Source organism: Cheilinus undulatus, linkage group 1 (genome assembly GCF_018320785.1).
Source record: "Cheilinus undulatus linkage group 1, ASM1832078v1, whole genome shotgun sequence".
NCBI classification, from domain to species: Eukaryota; Metazoa; Chordata; class Actinopteri; order Labriformes; family Labridae; genus Cheilinus; species Cheilinus undulatus.
The window spans coordinates 37,980,827-37,996,910 of NC_054865.1; the positions used below are offsets into that span (position 1 = coordinate 37,980,827).

General features: G+C 40.6%; 1 protein-coding gene across 1 annotated transcript in view; it reads left to right on the plus strand.

The window, feature by feature from the left end:
• Positions 1-16,084, plus strand: part of apba2b (amyloid beta (A4) precursor protein-binding, family A, member 2b) — a 92,029-nt gene that overhangs the window by 50,215 nt on the left and 25,730 nt on the right. Inside the window, exons 4-8 of the mRNA XM_041779506.1 lie at positions 1,176-1,399; positions 1,586-2,536; positions 7,133-7,213; positions 10,319-10,358; positions 10,850-10,995. Coding sequence (XP_041635440.1) covers positions 1,176-1,399; positions 1,586-2,536; positions 7,133-7,213; positions 10,319-10,358; positions 10,850-10,995 — 1,442 coding nt within the window. The remainder of the gene's footprint in view (positions 1-1,175; positions 1,400-1,585; positions 2,537-7,132; positions 7,214-10,318; positions 10,359-10,849; positions 10,996-16,084) is intronic.

Here is a 16,084-nt window from a genome sequence, read left to right on the forward strand (position 1 = left end):
ACTTAGCCACAGAAGAAAAATCTTGCTATGGACTAAGCAGAAAACAAAGGGATAGTTAAAGGTTAAAAAAAGGATAAAATTAAGTGCAGATTAATTCTGACTTGTCCACTGAGCTCTGTGAGTTTTTAAAGTGAAATGAAACATTAAGGAGCAGTGGTTGACATATTTTACATTACTGTGGCTGTAGGAACAGGCTACAGTGGCTTATCTAAAGAGTGCTGAAAGAGACGATAAACCATGCAACTGATAGCAATTGAATTAATGTAGTGCGCTAATAGTGGTTTGTTGTTTATCGCGATTAATGCGATTAATCTTGACAGCCCTAATTCCATTAGAAACACACTATGCAAACTCCAATGGTCGTCTGAGGCGGCAGACCCACGCCTAAGCAGCGCCACCGAGGAACTCACGCTCCCATTGATTACTATGGTGTTCAAAATTTCAAAGTCCAAGAAAAACCAAACAGGTGTGCGGATCATCACTAAAGTCTAATCGATTCTTCCCTGTCACTATCCCAATATTCCCTGAAAGTTTGGTGAAGATCTGACTTTCCGTTCTCGAGTTATCTTGTACACATACAAACAAACAAACAGAGAAAGATACGGAGCCCTTTACATAACCCCCTGCCGATTTCATCGGCGTGGGTAATAATTAGGCAAGGCAAGTTTATTTGTTTTGCACATTTTAGCAACAAGGCAATCACACAAGACATCAAAGACACGATGGCAAAGGGAAATAGAAACGCAACAGAAAAATGTAAAGGATTTAAAGAGATTAGATAGTTGTTAAACATAAGAGGCCCCAGGATGGAGCCCATGTGGGACACCACATGCAATTTTGTCTGTTTAGATTTAAAGTTACCTTTTGACACAAAATACTCCCTGTCCTATAAGTCTAGTACTATGCCAGAAAGCCCCACCCAGTCTCCCAGTTGGTTGAGTGATATATTGTGGTTGACTGTGTCGAAGGCAGCACTGAGTTTCAATAATACTAAAACTGAAGTTCTGCCACAGTCTGTGTTTAAGCGGATGTCTTTAAACACCTTCAACCAGAATTAAAATATGGAATAACCTCCATTAGTATGTAGCTGCTAGTGTTCAGAAATTGAAGACTAATTATAATTTTGATAATTAAACCCAGTGTATTAAAGACATTGTGATGATCATCCCCTGCAGGTCTGGCAGAGGAGGATGAAGGTACAACTTACTACATCCGCTACTGCCCCGAGGATGACAGCTACATGGAGGGCATGGACTGCAGCAGCCAGGGAGACTGTAACCACGGACACAGCCACAACCAAGGAGACTGCAACGACAGCATGCAGCAGAGAGGAGCACACCGTGATGAAATCCAGGAGGGTGAGGAAGGATGGGCAGAGGAGGGAGAGGTTGAGGGGGAGGTGAGAGAGGAAGAATGGGTAGAAGATGAAGAAGGAGAGGAGGCAGGGAGGGAGGACTGGAGAGAAGGGGAAGAAGGGAGGGAGGAGTGGAGAGAAGGAGAAGAGGAGGGGACGGAGGAGTGGAGAGAAGGGGAAGAAGAGGAGAGGGAGGAGTGGAGAGAAGGAGAAGAAGAGGGGAGGGAGGAGTGGAGAGAAGGGGAAGAAGAGGGGAGGGAGGAGTGGAGAGAAGGGGAAGAAGAGGAGAGGGAGGAGTGGAGAGAAGGGGAAGAGGAGGGAAGGGAGGAGTGGAGAGAAGGGGAGGAAGAGGGGAGGGAGGAGTGGAGAGAGGGAGACGAAGAAGGGAGGGAGGAGTGGAGAGAAGGGGAAGAGGAGGGAAGGGAGGATTGGAGAGAGGAGGAAGAGGTTAGAGAGGAGTGGAGAGAGGGAGATGAGGCCAAAGAGGAGTGGAAAGATGAGGGCCATGTCAGGCAGGAGCAGTGGGTTGGAAGGGAGAGGCACAGGGTGGAGGAGTGGGGGGAGGGAGAAGGGGAGGTTCGTTGTGAGGTGGTGGAACAAGATCCAGATGAACAGATTTACAACGGTCGACCTGAACCCATTCTGGACCACCACCACCACCATCACCACCACCCTCCCCCACTGCAAGACACCCGAGAGGATGATGAGGAAGAGAGTGAGGAGTACTGCCCAAATGAGGAGGAAGATGAAGAGGGAGATGAGGAGGAGAGACATGGAAAAGCCTACACAGGAGACTACTATGCCCCAGAGGACAATGGGAACTCAGTGAGGGTCTCTCCATACCGCAGCCGTAAGGTGCTTGTGGTGGAGGGTGAGACGGGGGAAGAGGCCGAGGAGGACATTGACCAAATAGTTGCAGAGATCAAGATGAGTATGAGCATGGGGAGTCTGAGCAGTGGCACTGACCAAAGCCCAGAGGAGCTGGCTCAGGACCCTGCGCCGAGTGACTACTCTAACCCTAAACCTGATCCCACACCTTATCCACCCGCTCACCATCGCCATGACAGCAGGCCCAAGTCCCTGAACCTGCCCTCCATCCACCACAACACCCCAGACCTCCAGAGGAGCATTAAGGCACACCCACGCTCCCCTGAAGACAGGCAGAGATGGCAGCAGGAACAGGTGAGCTGTTTTTAAGGAGGTTGGTCAAAACCTGGGAACAGTAACACTGACTTTTTTTTTTTTTTAATGGAACACAAAACCAACACATTAGGAATTAAAAACTGATTTTCAATCCATTTTTAACCTATACTACATGTAATAACTGTTGAGTATCAGGTAACACAGTTGAAAGCTGTTTAATATACTTTATATGTTTAAGCTTGTTGGCAGGCTGATTTCCTGCAGAGGTCGACATTTAAGTACTGTTTTGATTATCCTTAAACAACAGTATACTTGGAAGATTCCCATTGATATTTGCTTCCACCAAGCGTCAGTCATAAACACTTAAAGCTAGCTGCCTAACTATCTGAGAAGAAGGTAAAATAATGAGATGTTCAGTTTTGAAGACCAAGAATCTAGCTTTGAAATTGCAAAATCACACAAACCACCACTCTCTGTTCTTCCAAACATCAGATACAATGTATCAGTCAGATACAATGTAAGTCAGATACAATGAGGTACTTGTTTCTTCTCAAATACACACAGAAGAACTGGAACACTGGCAATCAGAAAGCACATTAACCAGACAATTTAATCTTTGATTTTGTTATCAGGTGTCACCCAACAAGACTGGAAGTCCATGAATAAACATTTCACCTTTCTGAAGTTATTTTTAACTACATTTATGGTCGCCCTATTAAGTATTTTTAAATATTATAATATGAAAATTCTATTCAGAAGTGTTTATTCCTCTCTTTTTGTTCATAATTGTAGCTACTAGACCTTTTTTAAATCCAAAACATTGATCTCAGACAAAACTGATGTACTGTACATCATTAAGACAGAATAAAGAGTGCTATGCATTATGTCCCCAATAGTAGGGAGCCTAGACTTAGCATAAGGTGTGATCCCCACTTTTCCAACTCCAGTGGAAGCCAGTAACACTTCAGAGAAGTTTACTTTGCTCTGGGGAAAAAAAGGCCAGAAAATAATGCAATCTTATTAAGGGCTGTTTTTTACCTTGTCTCCTAAACCTTTGGATCCCAACCTGGGGTCTTGGACCTCCTAGGGGGTGACAAATATCTCTTGGAATGAATGGGCCTTTGTTTGCACTGAGGTTTTTAGGACTAGATTTCTACATTGAAACTAAAATCCTAAAAAAACTAGGGGTTGACCAATACTGGTTTTACAGGGCCGATACCAATACTGATTATTAGTAGTTCATGAGGCCTATAGCAAACATTTGGACTGGATATATTTTTTGTTTTATATTGTACTTAATGTGACAAAAGTAAAAATGCATGAACGTTAAAAGGAGGGAGGCGGGTAGGGGGTAGAGATCCCTGTCCTAAACTATTAAACAGGAGAAAAGTCTTGGATGAAAAATGGCCTCTCCTTCCTACAAATGCTGTGAGACTTGAACTTTCAGTGTTAAAATTAACAATTGATCACAAACTGTCAATCTTTGACATTGTCATTTTGGTTTTACAAAGTATCTCCAAAGTACCAGATAATCTTTCGCTCGCTCACTCACTCACTCACTCACTCACTCACTCACTCACCTTCACAAACTTCCTAATTCACTCAACAGCAACATGATTTGGTCTACACAACACACAAGGTGTCATGCTGTTTTCTAATGAAGTGGTTGTGAAGGGCAGAGCAGTCTGCACTAGCTGAGAAGGCCTTGCTGTAGTGGTTTGACTAATTCAGCGGCAGCAGTTTGGTTTGCGCCCTCCATTCAGCCACAGCACCTTCACCAGCACCTATTTCACCTAAACACATGACCACTGATACATACACATTTGCACATGTACATACCCACACAGTGCAAGGGAGGAGACACAGCAGCTCATTGCATACGAATACAAAACATGACCTCGGGTTATAACATGTTTTATTCATGGTGTCTCTGTGAGTACTGGTATTGTGTCACTGAGCCATCATGTGCAAGGATCCTAAAATTGATGTAGCAAATGAGAGATTTTTCTCTTTTACTATCTTCTACTCTTTTTTTTTCAATTGATTCCTTTTATGCTGTAGCATTTCTAAAAGAATCATTGTTAGATCATTTTGGCAACATGAAAAATACTCAAAGACTTTTTTCTTAATGCAAGACTTGTGTGAGGTGAAATTTTGCCACACTTTATTTGGAAAAACAGTCTATGGTGAAGATAATCTTGTAGATAATGTCCGCAATTTATGAATTGGCTCCAAAAGATACAGTCTGCCTAACCTGAGAAGTGTATCCAGGTCCATAGAATAGATTAAATAATTTGGGAAGCCATTTTCCCTGTGTTTTGTTTTCACTTTGTAATGCAAGTTAAAGCAGAATCTGAAATCCAAGCTGACATAGCAAGTCACTAATGTAAACAGACTGCATCCAATAAAGGCACTGGTGCCAGTAGAACCTGGTAGTAGTAGTACTCAGCTCTAAGAGAAAGAGATTATGTTGAGAATATAAGTGGTTTGTTTCCTTCTCTATTTCTGTGAATAATCAGTACAACATTTACTGAATACATGTGGTAAAAATGAGGGAACATACCAACAACAGTAAACCAACAAGAATGCTTATCAGCACCTCTGCAGAACATCTGCTGTACATTCTGCTTATTTAAATGCTTTATAGCAAATTCTCTCACCACCTTGTGTGATTTAAAGAGCTTCGCAGAGAAGAGCAGAAGATGAGTTACGGATGACATGCTGATCTATGCTTCCCAGAGACTAGCAGCAGCCTTTTCTCTCCCCCTTGTTACCTTGAGATGTCCCCCTACTCATATCTCTCTCTCAGACCTGGATGAATGCACACAAAGACACAATACAGATGCATTGATAGACTGGAACACATGCAGGGCACCCCCATCTTGTAAAAGTCGGATGGTTAAAGAAGAACAGAGATGGTCTCCTGTGGGCAGCATGCTGATCAAACCTGCTCCACAGTGCACACATGAGCTTCTACGTTCATTGTGCAGAACTGGGTCAGACAGCACAGATTAAATTGAAAGAATAAACTGCACACTGCAGATTCAGATGGCTCCCAGTCTCGCAGAGATGTTTCGTCCTCTGTTATCAAATGAAATGTTCTCTGTACACCACTCCAATCTGACCTCTGAATGAACCAGGACAACAAAGAATTTAATAAGAGCTTTGCAGCGCAGTGTGAAACCGAGAGATTATGATAAAAGGAGAGTTATAAAACAGAGGGCAGTCTCCTGCTCACATACTGTTGTGTTAAATTTGAAGAAAGCAAAGTATACTGCACAATGTTGGGATCTGTTTTCAACTGTTATTCATGTTTAAACAAAAAGTAAGATTACTTGTGATTTTTTTTTTCCATTAATATGTATTGGTTTTTAAGGCATAGTGTTTACAGTATCACATGAGCTGCCAAACTTTGCCAGGATTTTATTGCCAGACAGATTGTAAACATTGTTATCTTTGTAGCATTTGTACAGTGGTTGCTTGTGATTTTTTTATTTGATCACTTGAAACACCCCAATTATTTGGACTTCATTACCCATAATACCTTGTGTCTTTAGAAAACATTATTCCTGTCTCATTGTTTGGATGTTAATGTTGTTTTCTTCCTGTACAAGAAACAAAGGGCTGTAGTCAATAGTAGAAAGTGTTGGTCCATAACGAGCACCCGTGCCACACTCATATCTTTAGCTGGTCTCATAATTATAGTCCTAATTTGCGGCTGAAAACGGTACAGGAGTAGACTATCAGACACTTAAAAATAGAAATGCTGAATCCATCAGGCTTTCATAAGCTGGCAGAAACTGCCAGTCCTCTCAGCACTCATCTGAATGCTAATTATGCTAATGGGTTAAAACTGATGTGGCTATGATCTATGGATGAGAAAGGTCTACATGCCAGCTTTTCATCTTGCAAACAAAGGCATGCACAGTGTTTTCCTGATGTCACTTTGGATCCTGTGCGTGAATATAGCTTTGTTGAACATCACAGTTTAGCATGCCGTCACACCAAACAAAAACACAAATTTCATCTATTTGACGGTTGTTTACACAGTTGAGTTGGGCAGCATTATGAATACAAATCAGGACTTTATATTCAGATCTCTTTTACAAAAGAGGCCACTAGTGTCACGTTTGTTATAATTCATTTCAATTCTACATGCAAAACAACAGCATAGACTGCTCCTCTGCATTTTCATGCTACACTAAAGAGGAGGAGGAGGTTTTATTGGCTGCAGGATTTCATTTCATCTAGCTACACGATTGAATGTTAATGAGCAGTTGTGGACTGCAAGATTGATATCCAAGGGATAAATGTAATCCTCCCTCTTTGTGATTATATTCTCAATGTACTCTACATACTGTAGGTTCATATACTGATGAAAGATGATACAAAAGGAAAAGTTGGCTAGAGGACAAGTGAAAGACAGAACTTCATCATGTGCCAGTTTGAAACTCCCACAGCCTTCCCAACTTTTCCTCCAGCCTAAACCTCTATGGATCAACAAGATCACAAGCAAAAACAGAAGAAACAGGATGTCTTCGATGTGCTTCTACAATATTTCTCCTTTGCTTTTTTTATTTCAGCTCACTCTAATTTTTTTCTGCTCACACCTGTTCTTCTGTGTTGACCCACCAGGTGAGCAACGGAGCAGAGCAACCCAGAAAACAACAGCGCTCCGACCTCAATGTCCCCCTGGAGAACAACAATGTACCAGAGGTAAGATTTCCTGTCGCAGTGCTTCCTTGATCTTCCTTTGGATCAGTAGCAAGGTCATTTAGGCTGTAGATAGAGGATATTTTTGTTTTCGTGTGTGCCTGTGTGTGCCTGTGTGTGACCATCTGAGTGAATTAGTAATTGTGTAATTACAACCTCAGCTCATGTCCTCTGCTTACGGCGTTCTGGTAATTGAGCAGCGCGTGTGCTTGCGGTTTTATGAGAGCCATTTTTCACTGGAATGTCTGCAGTGGTTGCTTCCTGAATTGGCTCCAGCCCACGCCTCCTTGTCCTTGGGCGGAGTAAACTTTCTGAATGTGTAGCAAGCAAGTTGGAGGATCCAGTAGATCCAGTGGGATGAGTGTTTGAATCTAATGAATCTCTTCACTGTTAGGAGCTCTCTCTGTGGCCATCTCTTGTCTTTAGCTTCCTCCTGCCTCCTTTTCTTCCCTCTCTTCTGCCTCCCACTGCAAAGTCAATGTGTGAAGAGGATGAGTAACACTGTGCACTCTCTCCAGTCCCCATTTTTTAAGTATCTTCAGCAAGGTGCACATTCCAAGGTTTTGCAGTAACTGAACAACTAAAGTGTCGATGAATGTGAGCAGAGAGTTGCCAAAACCAGCAAAATATCGCAGTCAGTGTTTATGTTTACTACTCCAGGCAAAATAACTAAAAGTAATTTCTTAACAGGGAATACCGACTGCATGGTTTTCAAAATGATGGTAGCTAGCTATATTATTTTGATGAATATTTACTTCACAACTATTCATAATTGTTAATAACAATAACCTTTTATTGAATGTTTACATTTAGATCACACGGTGAGTCCTTTTTGTGCAAAATTTTGACCCATGTTTATATTATAAATACAACTAAGTCTTAAAATGTGTTAGTTTTTTGGTGGATTTGGTGCTTATTCTAGGAGGAATATACTGCTATGTTGTTTTGCATTTTAGACACAGCTTTCATGTACTCTTTGCATATTAGTTTTCCTGCCAAACATAATTTGCCCTTTCTCTGAAATGCCTCCAAAAACCAATGATGAGCCATTTGGGAAACTCTTTGTTATCTGTTCCAGACATTTGACTTCTGTTCCCTCAATTGGTCTCCGCTGTTCACTCTCACACCCTAAACTGCTGGTGCAGTGTAAACACTCCATTCCACCTCACACAAAAGTAATGCCAAAACCCCTTGATTGCTGCTACCAGTTCAAGGAGTGCTTGATTTGACATGCTTTGTTTTTCTATGAGAAGAGCACACATTATGAATATCAATATTGCAGTACATCATGGTCATTTGACAGTGGAAGGCCAAAATGGTGACATGAATTAATATGTACTAACCAACAGATAATGGGTCATTAATATCTACCTATAAAATTTCCTGCAAAATGCAATATTGACACCAGCGGAGGAAAAAAATGTTGGAATTTGATTAAGTATAAGTTTGACTTCTCAATCTGCCTTTATTATTTCAAATTCTTAGCATCAAATAGGTCATACTGTTTGTGCTTTGTGAAAAGGCATCAGCACAAAGGTATCATGTAACACAGTTGGAGGGTCAATTTGCATGTTTGTTGAAGGTCAGAGAGGAATAGCAATCACTGTTATGAAATCACAGAATGAAAAACAACAAAATACAACCAGTTCTTTCTCAGGAGTTTTTGAAGACATAAATGATTTAAATTATTTGGCTGCCTGACAGTTAAACCAGCAGGGACTGTCATGACATTGGATTCAGATACATGTATATTAATCTGAAGTTGGCCCCAGTTTTGCAGTTTTGACAGCCTCCATTCTTCTTGAAGGCCTTCCATAAGATTTTGGAGTGTTTCTGTGGGAATTTTTGCCCATTCATTCTGTAGATCGTTCAAGAGGTCAGTCACTGATGTTACACAAGCAGCCCTGGCTCCCAATCTCCAATCCAGTTCATCCCAATATTGCTGAATGGGGTTGTGGTCGGGGCTCGGAGTAGGCAAGTTCCTCCACACTAAGTAAGCTCATTAAACCATGTCTTTATTGGCCTTTCTTTGTGCACTGGGGCACAGTCATGTTGGAAAAGGGTCTTCTCAAAACTGTTGCCACAAAGATGGAAGGAGAGCACTTTCCAAAATGTCTTGGTATGCTGAAGCATTACAATTGGCCTTCACTAGAGATAAGGGGCCTAGCCCAAACCCTAAAAACAGCCCCATCATCCCATCATCCCTTTTACACCAAACTTCCCAGTCTGGCAGGTAATCCCAACATTCCCCAAACCCAGACTGGCCCAAATAACTGCCAAACAGAGGAGCGTAATTCATCACTCAACAGAACATATTTCCATTGCTCCACAGACAAGTGTTGGAGTGCTTTAAAAACACTCCTTCTAAATGCTTGGCATTAAACTTGGTGATGTGAGACTTGCATGCAGCTACTCAGCCATGGAAACCCATTTGTTAAGCTCCTGCTGCACAGTTTTTTTTTGCTTACATAAATGCCAGAGGAAGTTCAGAACTCTTCAGCTATGGGATCAGCAGCGTGTTGGCGACGTGTATGCACCAAGCACTTTAGCACCTGTTGACCACGTTCTGTGATTTAACGTTATGCTTCATGGCTGTGATGCTTTCACTTCAATTCCTAATAATATGACTGTAGAATATCCACTAGAGGTGAAACTTCATGAACCATCTTACACAACCTCCAATATCCAAATGTTTTCAAATGCAGAGATATTCTTATTTTTGGTTCATGTTGTGAGCACTCCCAGAATGCTTTGTGGTGGGCAGAGCTGAGCACCATATCCCCTCTCATCATTTTTTTAGTTTTCTTTGTTTGAGAGCCAGTGATGGTGTAAATTACATACTGTGTTTTAAGGCTTATTTCAAAGTTACATACATCTTAAATATAGGGTAAAGTCCATAGGAACTGCTGATTGATTGGATGGATCAACACATACTGTTAGGACTCAGTGTTGCATGTTAAGTTAAGCAGCAGGTCTATTCCTGTTGAAACACCTTACAGTCTCACAAAGAATGATTCAGTTTATGGTTTATTTGTGGCTTGATAGACATGTTTAATCCTCCGTAAACCTTCTCTCGTTTGTCTAATGGATTTTGTTTCTGTCTTCCAGCCAACAAAGAAGGTTGCATCATTCCCGAGCTTTGTTGATGGTAAGTTAATTTGTCTGCACACCTGTTTGGAAATTAAATCAAATGAATGAAACCCCTCCAAATATTCCTCTGCCCTCTGTATGTCACATCACAGGCCTAATACAACTCTTCCTGCCTCTGGGCTGATGATTGGCCTAATATTGTGTCAGGGGCTTAGTTGCCTGTCTGTTCCTTCAGATCATGACAGCACAATGTGTCCCTGAGTGGGTTACTGAGAGTGCACATCTACATATCACAGACGCAGATAATTCTCAGCCCAGCCTCCCACCAGCACCATCAATTCACAGCCAGTGGCTATCTCACCGCATCATCCCACCCTGACTGTTATCTCCATCTTTCCAGCTTCAGAGCAACATTGTTTGGCTTCATTACTCCTTAATACACCACTCTCTTCACCACTATTCTGACCCCTTTCAGTCTAACTGCACTCTGCCGTCCTCCATGCCTCCCTGTTAATCACCAGTCTCTATTTGTGTCTCCCCCTGGCCCAGTCCCAGGACCCTGTGAGCCAGAAGACCTGATTGATGGGATTATCTTTGCTGCTAACTACCTGGGCTCCACTCAGCTGCTGTCTGAGAGGAACCCCTCCAAGAACATACGCATGATGCAGGCTCAGGAGGCTGTGAGCCGGGTCAAGGTATGCAGAAGCGCACCCACTCTCACCAAGAAACACTGACTCATACATGAAAACAAGCTGATGCATTGGGTTTAGTTGTGGCCTAGGGATATCCATACTGATACTGTATGTTTTTCTGTTCAGTGTTTTTCTTTCTTTTTAACCTCTGTAAGAATGAAATGTTAAACCTAGTTTCCACCTCAAGAACTTACCAGCACAAAGAGAACCTTTACGTGAACTCAAGTGCTGTTGCTACATTTTGAATACAAGGGGGCTAGATTTAGTTTTGGCTCTATTCTGGTGTAGCTGCAATATTAGGAATAATATTAGGACGTACGTTCCAATAGGGGAAGAGTTTGCAGGGCCAAACTTGGCTAATTGGTCAAAAACTGGAACTTAAGTTGCTTTAACATGGGTGCCGTTTTAGTTGTAAAATGAGAAAGTAGCAGATACTTGAAAGAGGGGAGGGTGTTTTCTGTGGTTTTCTTTTAAGATTTAGAAAAAAAGCTGAAATGAAGGGAGAGAGGGAACTGTGGTAGACTCATCTTCAAATGAATACAGAATCAAAGAGAATGAACAAGACAAACAAACCTAAGCTTAAAGGGGAAAAATGAAAATCATCATAAGATACTCAGCAGTCAATTTTGAAGATAGCCTTGTTTAATATTTTTTTTGTTTGTTCTTCACATGAGCCTCAAACATCAAAGTTCAACAGGATAACTCTGGTGTGTTGTTTCCTTGTGTTTGAAAATGTGTTTCTGAAAGCCTCTTAGATTTTAAATGTGGCATTGGCTAGTTTCTTTATCTCACAGATCTTCAGGTAAACTGAACTTGAAAATGAAGTCACGGTTGCTGAGTGTTTTTCTCCTGACTGGGAAATCTGGGAATTATTTTGTACATTAGCATTCAGAGGGTTTGTGCTGTCCTGAATGGGTTTGAATAGCTGTTAATCTCTGGAAAAGCATCCAGTTCATGGCTTTAGGCTTAATGTTTAATTTTAGACATCAAAAGCGTCACTGGGTTGTAAGATTTAATTTTATACGGATTGTATAATATACCAGTAAGCTGGATCATAGGTATTGATTGAGTGATGATCATAAAACAAACACAATACCACTGCAACAGTTATTCCCAGAGGCTTAAATTGGATGTTTAGGAGAAGAAGGCTTGGTAGTAACCAGCTGAAAAGGAGCTGATCACCACCTACCATAGCAGTGACAGGCATACTTGCATAAAATCACTTCTTCCACAGTGCTTTTGTACTGGGACATGGACAGTGGTCAAATTCAAGTGTTTAACTGTGCTATGACCACTGCTCACTGCTCAACTGCATGTAAGTACACTTACGATCTAAGTCACTGGAAAGAACCATTTAAGAGCAAAAGATGTGTTTTAGTTATGAACACATATTCCAAACACACAAAGGTGTGGTTGAGACGTTTTTGTTCAAATTCTTTAGCGACCTTTCAGTGGTGCTGTATTTCTGTGCCAGTCTGAAAGAGCATTTTATACAATGGCAGTTTCTCTTCTCCCCAGAGGTGACAGCATAATACTATGGTTGTCTTGTTGTTTAGACTGTGCTGGTTACCCTGTAAAAATACACAGAAAACCTTCAGGCAATATACCTAGCAGCTTTTCATGACTGCTAATGTATGTTTGATTGTATTTTTCAAACACCCTTTGAATAATTCAAGGCAAGTTGTTATCATGAGTTTATTAGTTTTTTAAGTATGGTCCATTTTGCTCAGTATAAAGTTTACCTGGAAAATGGGGCTGCTTGTGCCTGAAGCAAAACCTGACGCAAAAGCTTCCTTAATCTAATTGAAAATTAAGTGTTGGTATTCTTGTGGGACACATAAAGATCTGCACTGGTTGGACTGGAAAGAGTTCGACACAGTTGCTTTAATTATGGGACTGCTAGTGTATGAACCTTTTATTCGCTCCCTGCTATTGTTGTTGTTGTCAACTACTGTGTAGTATGTGTAGTATGTCCAACTGCTACTCAGTTTCCATATCTCAGCAGAAGTCAGATTTCAAGCTTTTCCCCTCTCTCTCTCTTTCTTGGGCCAGGACTTGTTTGATCAAAGAAGACTGTTTCGTGATGCGATGACATAATACAGAGCTGATGTTTTAGTGCACAGTTGCTGCCCAGACACCAGTCTCTTTTATCTCCTCCCATGTGAACACAAGCTGGGCTGTATTTCTAAATATTAAATGACCTCTCATGCAGAAGTCTACTTTTAGAAAGCTAAAAGCTAAAAAGAATACAGAGAAAGGAAGATGGAGGAACTTTGTGTGTTTTGTTTTTATTTTATTGATCAGCTTACAGGTGCATGATATCAGCAAATACAAGAGATAAGCAACCAGTTTTAACCAACTCTGTTATTTTCTAGTGTAAAGATCTGATTTGGCCTGATAACTGTTTGTTTTACTGCTCAGTAGCCAGATTTTTGTCCTCTCATTAAGGCATACACCTACAATCCTCTTATATTATCCTCCTACCATGAAAACCTTTGTGTCTCTTTATCAGGCTGCACTGCAGATTTATCTGTCCCACTTGTTCTTTGAATCTAAAGTTGAGAAGATGAGTTTTATATGAAATTGCTACTGAAGAAGGCTCAATTGGCTACTCATGGCTGGAAGTATCCATATAGCAGTGTAAAATATGTAAATACTGAGGTTAGTTTCAGTACTTTTGAAGGACAATTTTTAAGGCCGGTACAATTACAGAGTTTTGGTACGGACACTAAAACATTGATTGTATTGGTGATCATTGGGTTTTAATCACATATTATTTTCTGTATGATTCTGTAACATAGTATACAGTATGACTTCCTTTAAAATTTGGTGTATAACCTGCCCTTTTGCTGGCTGTGACTTTAACACCAGGACAACTTGTATAACAGTATAAAGTGCCAAGACACACGACATCATTACCGCAAGTGCTTGCAGCTGCCACCGTCACACACTGCTTGAGACCTAACACAGTTGAAAATTCATCTCCATTCATTTTGTAGAGACAAAAGGGGGATGACTGGCTGCTCAGAGTGGCTTTAGTCAAAGAACTGAAACAATAAAGTTGGGTGCTCTTGGAGAAGAGAGGGTATAATATCCAATGTAAAAAAGAGGATCATGTAACAGAAGTCTGTTAGCCCTGATGAAGACCTACATGGGAAAAACGTGATGGCTTTTTTAATGTTTTATCCATCATAATAAAGGCTTTTGAAGTGTTTGTCATGTTTGGAGTGCCTGGTTTCTCCATTCATTGTGTATTGCAAACAGCAGCTTCGGCTTAACTGCTCAGACACAAACCCCACCAGCAGGGATTGGTGCCAATTGTTAACTGCTTTGTCCTCTTATTAGTTCATAACTGTATATTTAAAGAAAAAAAGAAGTATACCTTTAAGTAAATAAACTGTGTGGAGTGCTGGCTTGACTGAGAACACTCCTCAGTAGGGAGAACATGTGACAGAAGGAAGAGAGCAGAGATATTTGCAGGCTGCAAGTTTGTCTCATCACTGTAGGCTGAAAGTTCAGATACTGTTTTATAGCTGGTAGATACACAGACTCCATACTGTAAAACAGCTGTTACTAAAAGAGCAACACAGCAGCACAGAAACCGCATGTTGGGGTGTTTGCTGAAGGACATTTAAATTGTCATGTAAGGGACAGTTTAAACCTTTTTCCCTTTGGGAGATTTCGAAGACAGACAGCGGCTTACATACTGAGGCAACCTATTAACCAGATTTTACGATACATTATTTTGGCTAAAGCAGAGTTGTAATATATTTTATGATTTATAGCCATTTTTTTCTTAGATATTATGTAAGTCATTTGATATGATGACCTTTATTATATCAATATATTATATAATGGAGAACAACTCACAGGTGTTAATGTCAGACCCTGATTTGTGTGTTTATTTGTGATGATTAGTTTATTTTTCATTGTGCACAGGCTCACAAGCTGTTTAAAATTGTATTGAAAATGTTTGCATCCCTAGTAGACACCCAATATTTTAGCATTTTTGGTTTTGGTGATCAAAAAAATTTGAGAGGGGTCTGGCTTTGCACTGTAAATCTCTGACGGCCACTCTCACAGACAGTCCATCTGAGATGCCGTCTCTTTCAGAACAGGAACACATGCTAAAACTTTAAAATCGGATTAAACTTCCATTTAGGGTTAGGTAAAGGGTTAAGATAAGGGTTAGGATCCTAAAAGTGAAAAACCTGATATGCAAAACTTAAAAGTCAGACTGAAAAAAAAAGCTGGTCCTTCATGTAGACATTCTAATGGTACTTCCATTCTGAAAGACACATCTCAGATAAACAGTCTGTGTGAGAGTGACTGTCAGAGATGTACGGTCTGCGGTAAGACTGTCTTGGGAAAATTTCAGACAAACTCCCACACACTATTTGATTAGTAATTTAATGAAAATAGAAATTCCCCTTCATTAAATAAATTGATAAAAGAATGTATTTTTTTAGACAAAACATTTGTGATGGGTTACATTTGTGATAGGTGATAAATAATTCAAGTATTATTAGTGGCTTTTACTGTAAACAATCTTTAAACTTAGCAACAGTCCTTGCTCTTTATATTTCAAATTAACTTGAACTATATCAATATAAATAACATTTCTTACCCTGTATCTCTTTGAAAATTTACTGATAAATACTGATATATTACCCAGTCCTATTTCACATCAATCCAGTCTTCAGCTGGTTCTCCTTTCTCACTCTCTCACTCTCTCACTCTCTGTCATGCACAATTTCCTTTCCTGCAAAAAGTCTTGTCAGGATGAAACCATGGCAACAGTTCGCTATCATCTCTCAGTGCCTACCCCTGCTTGGAACGGGTCCATTGAACAAGAAGACGTCCATTATCTCCTTGATGTGTCCCTTGTGGAAAAATGAGTAGCTGTACTTTAAACAACATTCAGTCTTTGACATTGGAATGGACAGAGCCACACATCCAATAATGTGCAGAGACACACTTGTTATTATGCTCCACATCAACAAGCAACATGAAGGATATACAAGCACTTAGACATTGTAGTGCTGGAAATCATGTGCCAGGTAAAAGTGTAGAAAGACTGTTTAGGTTATTT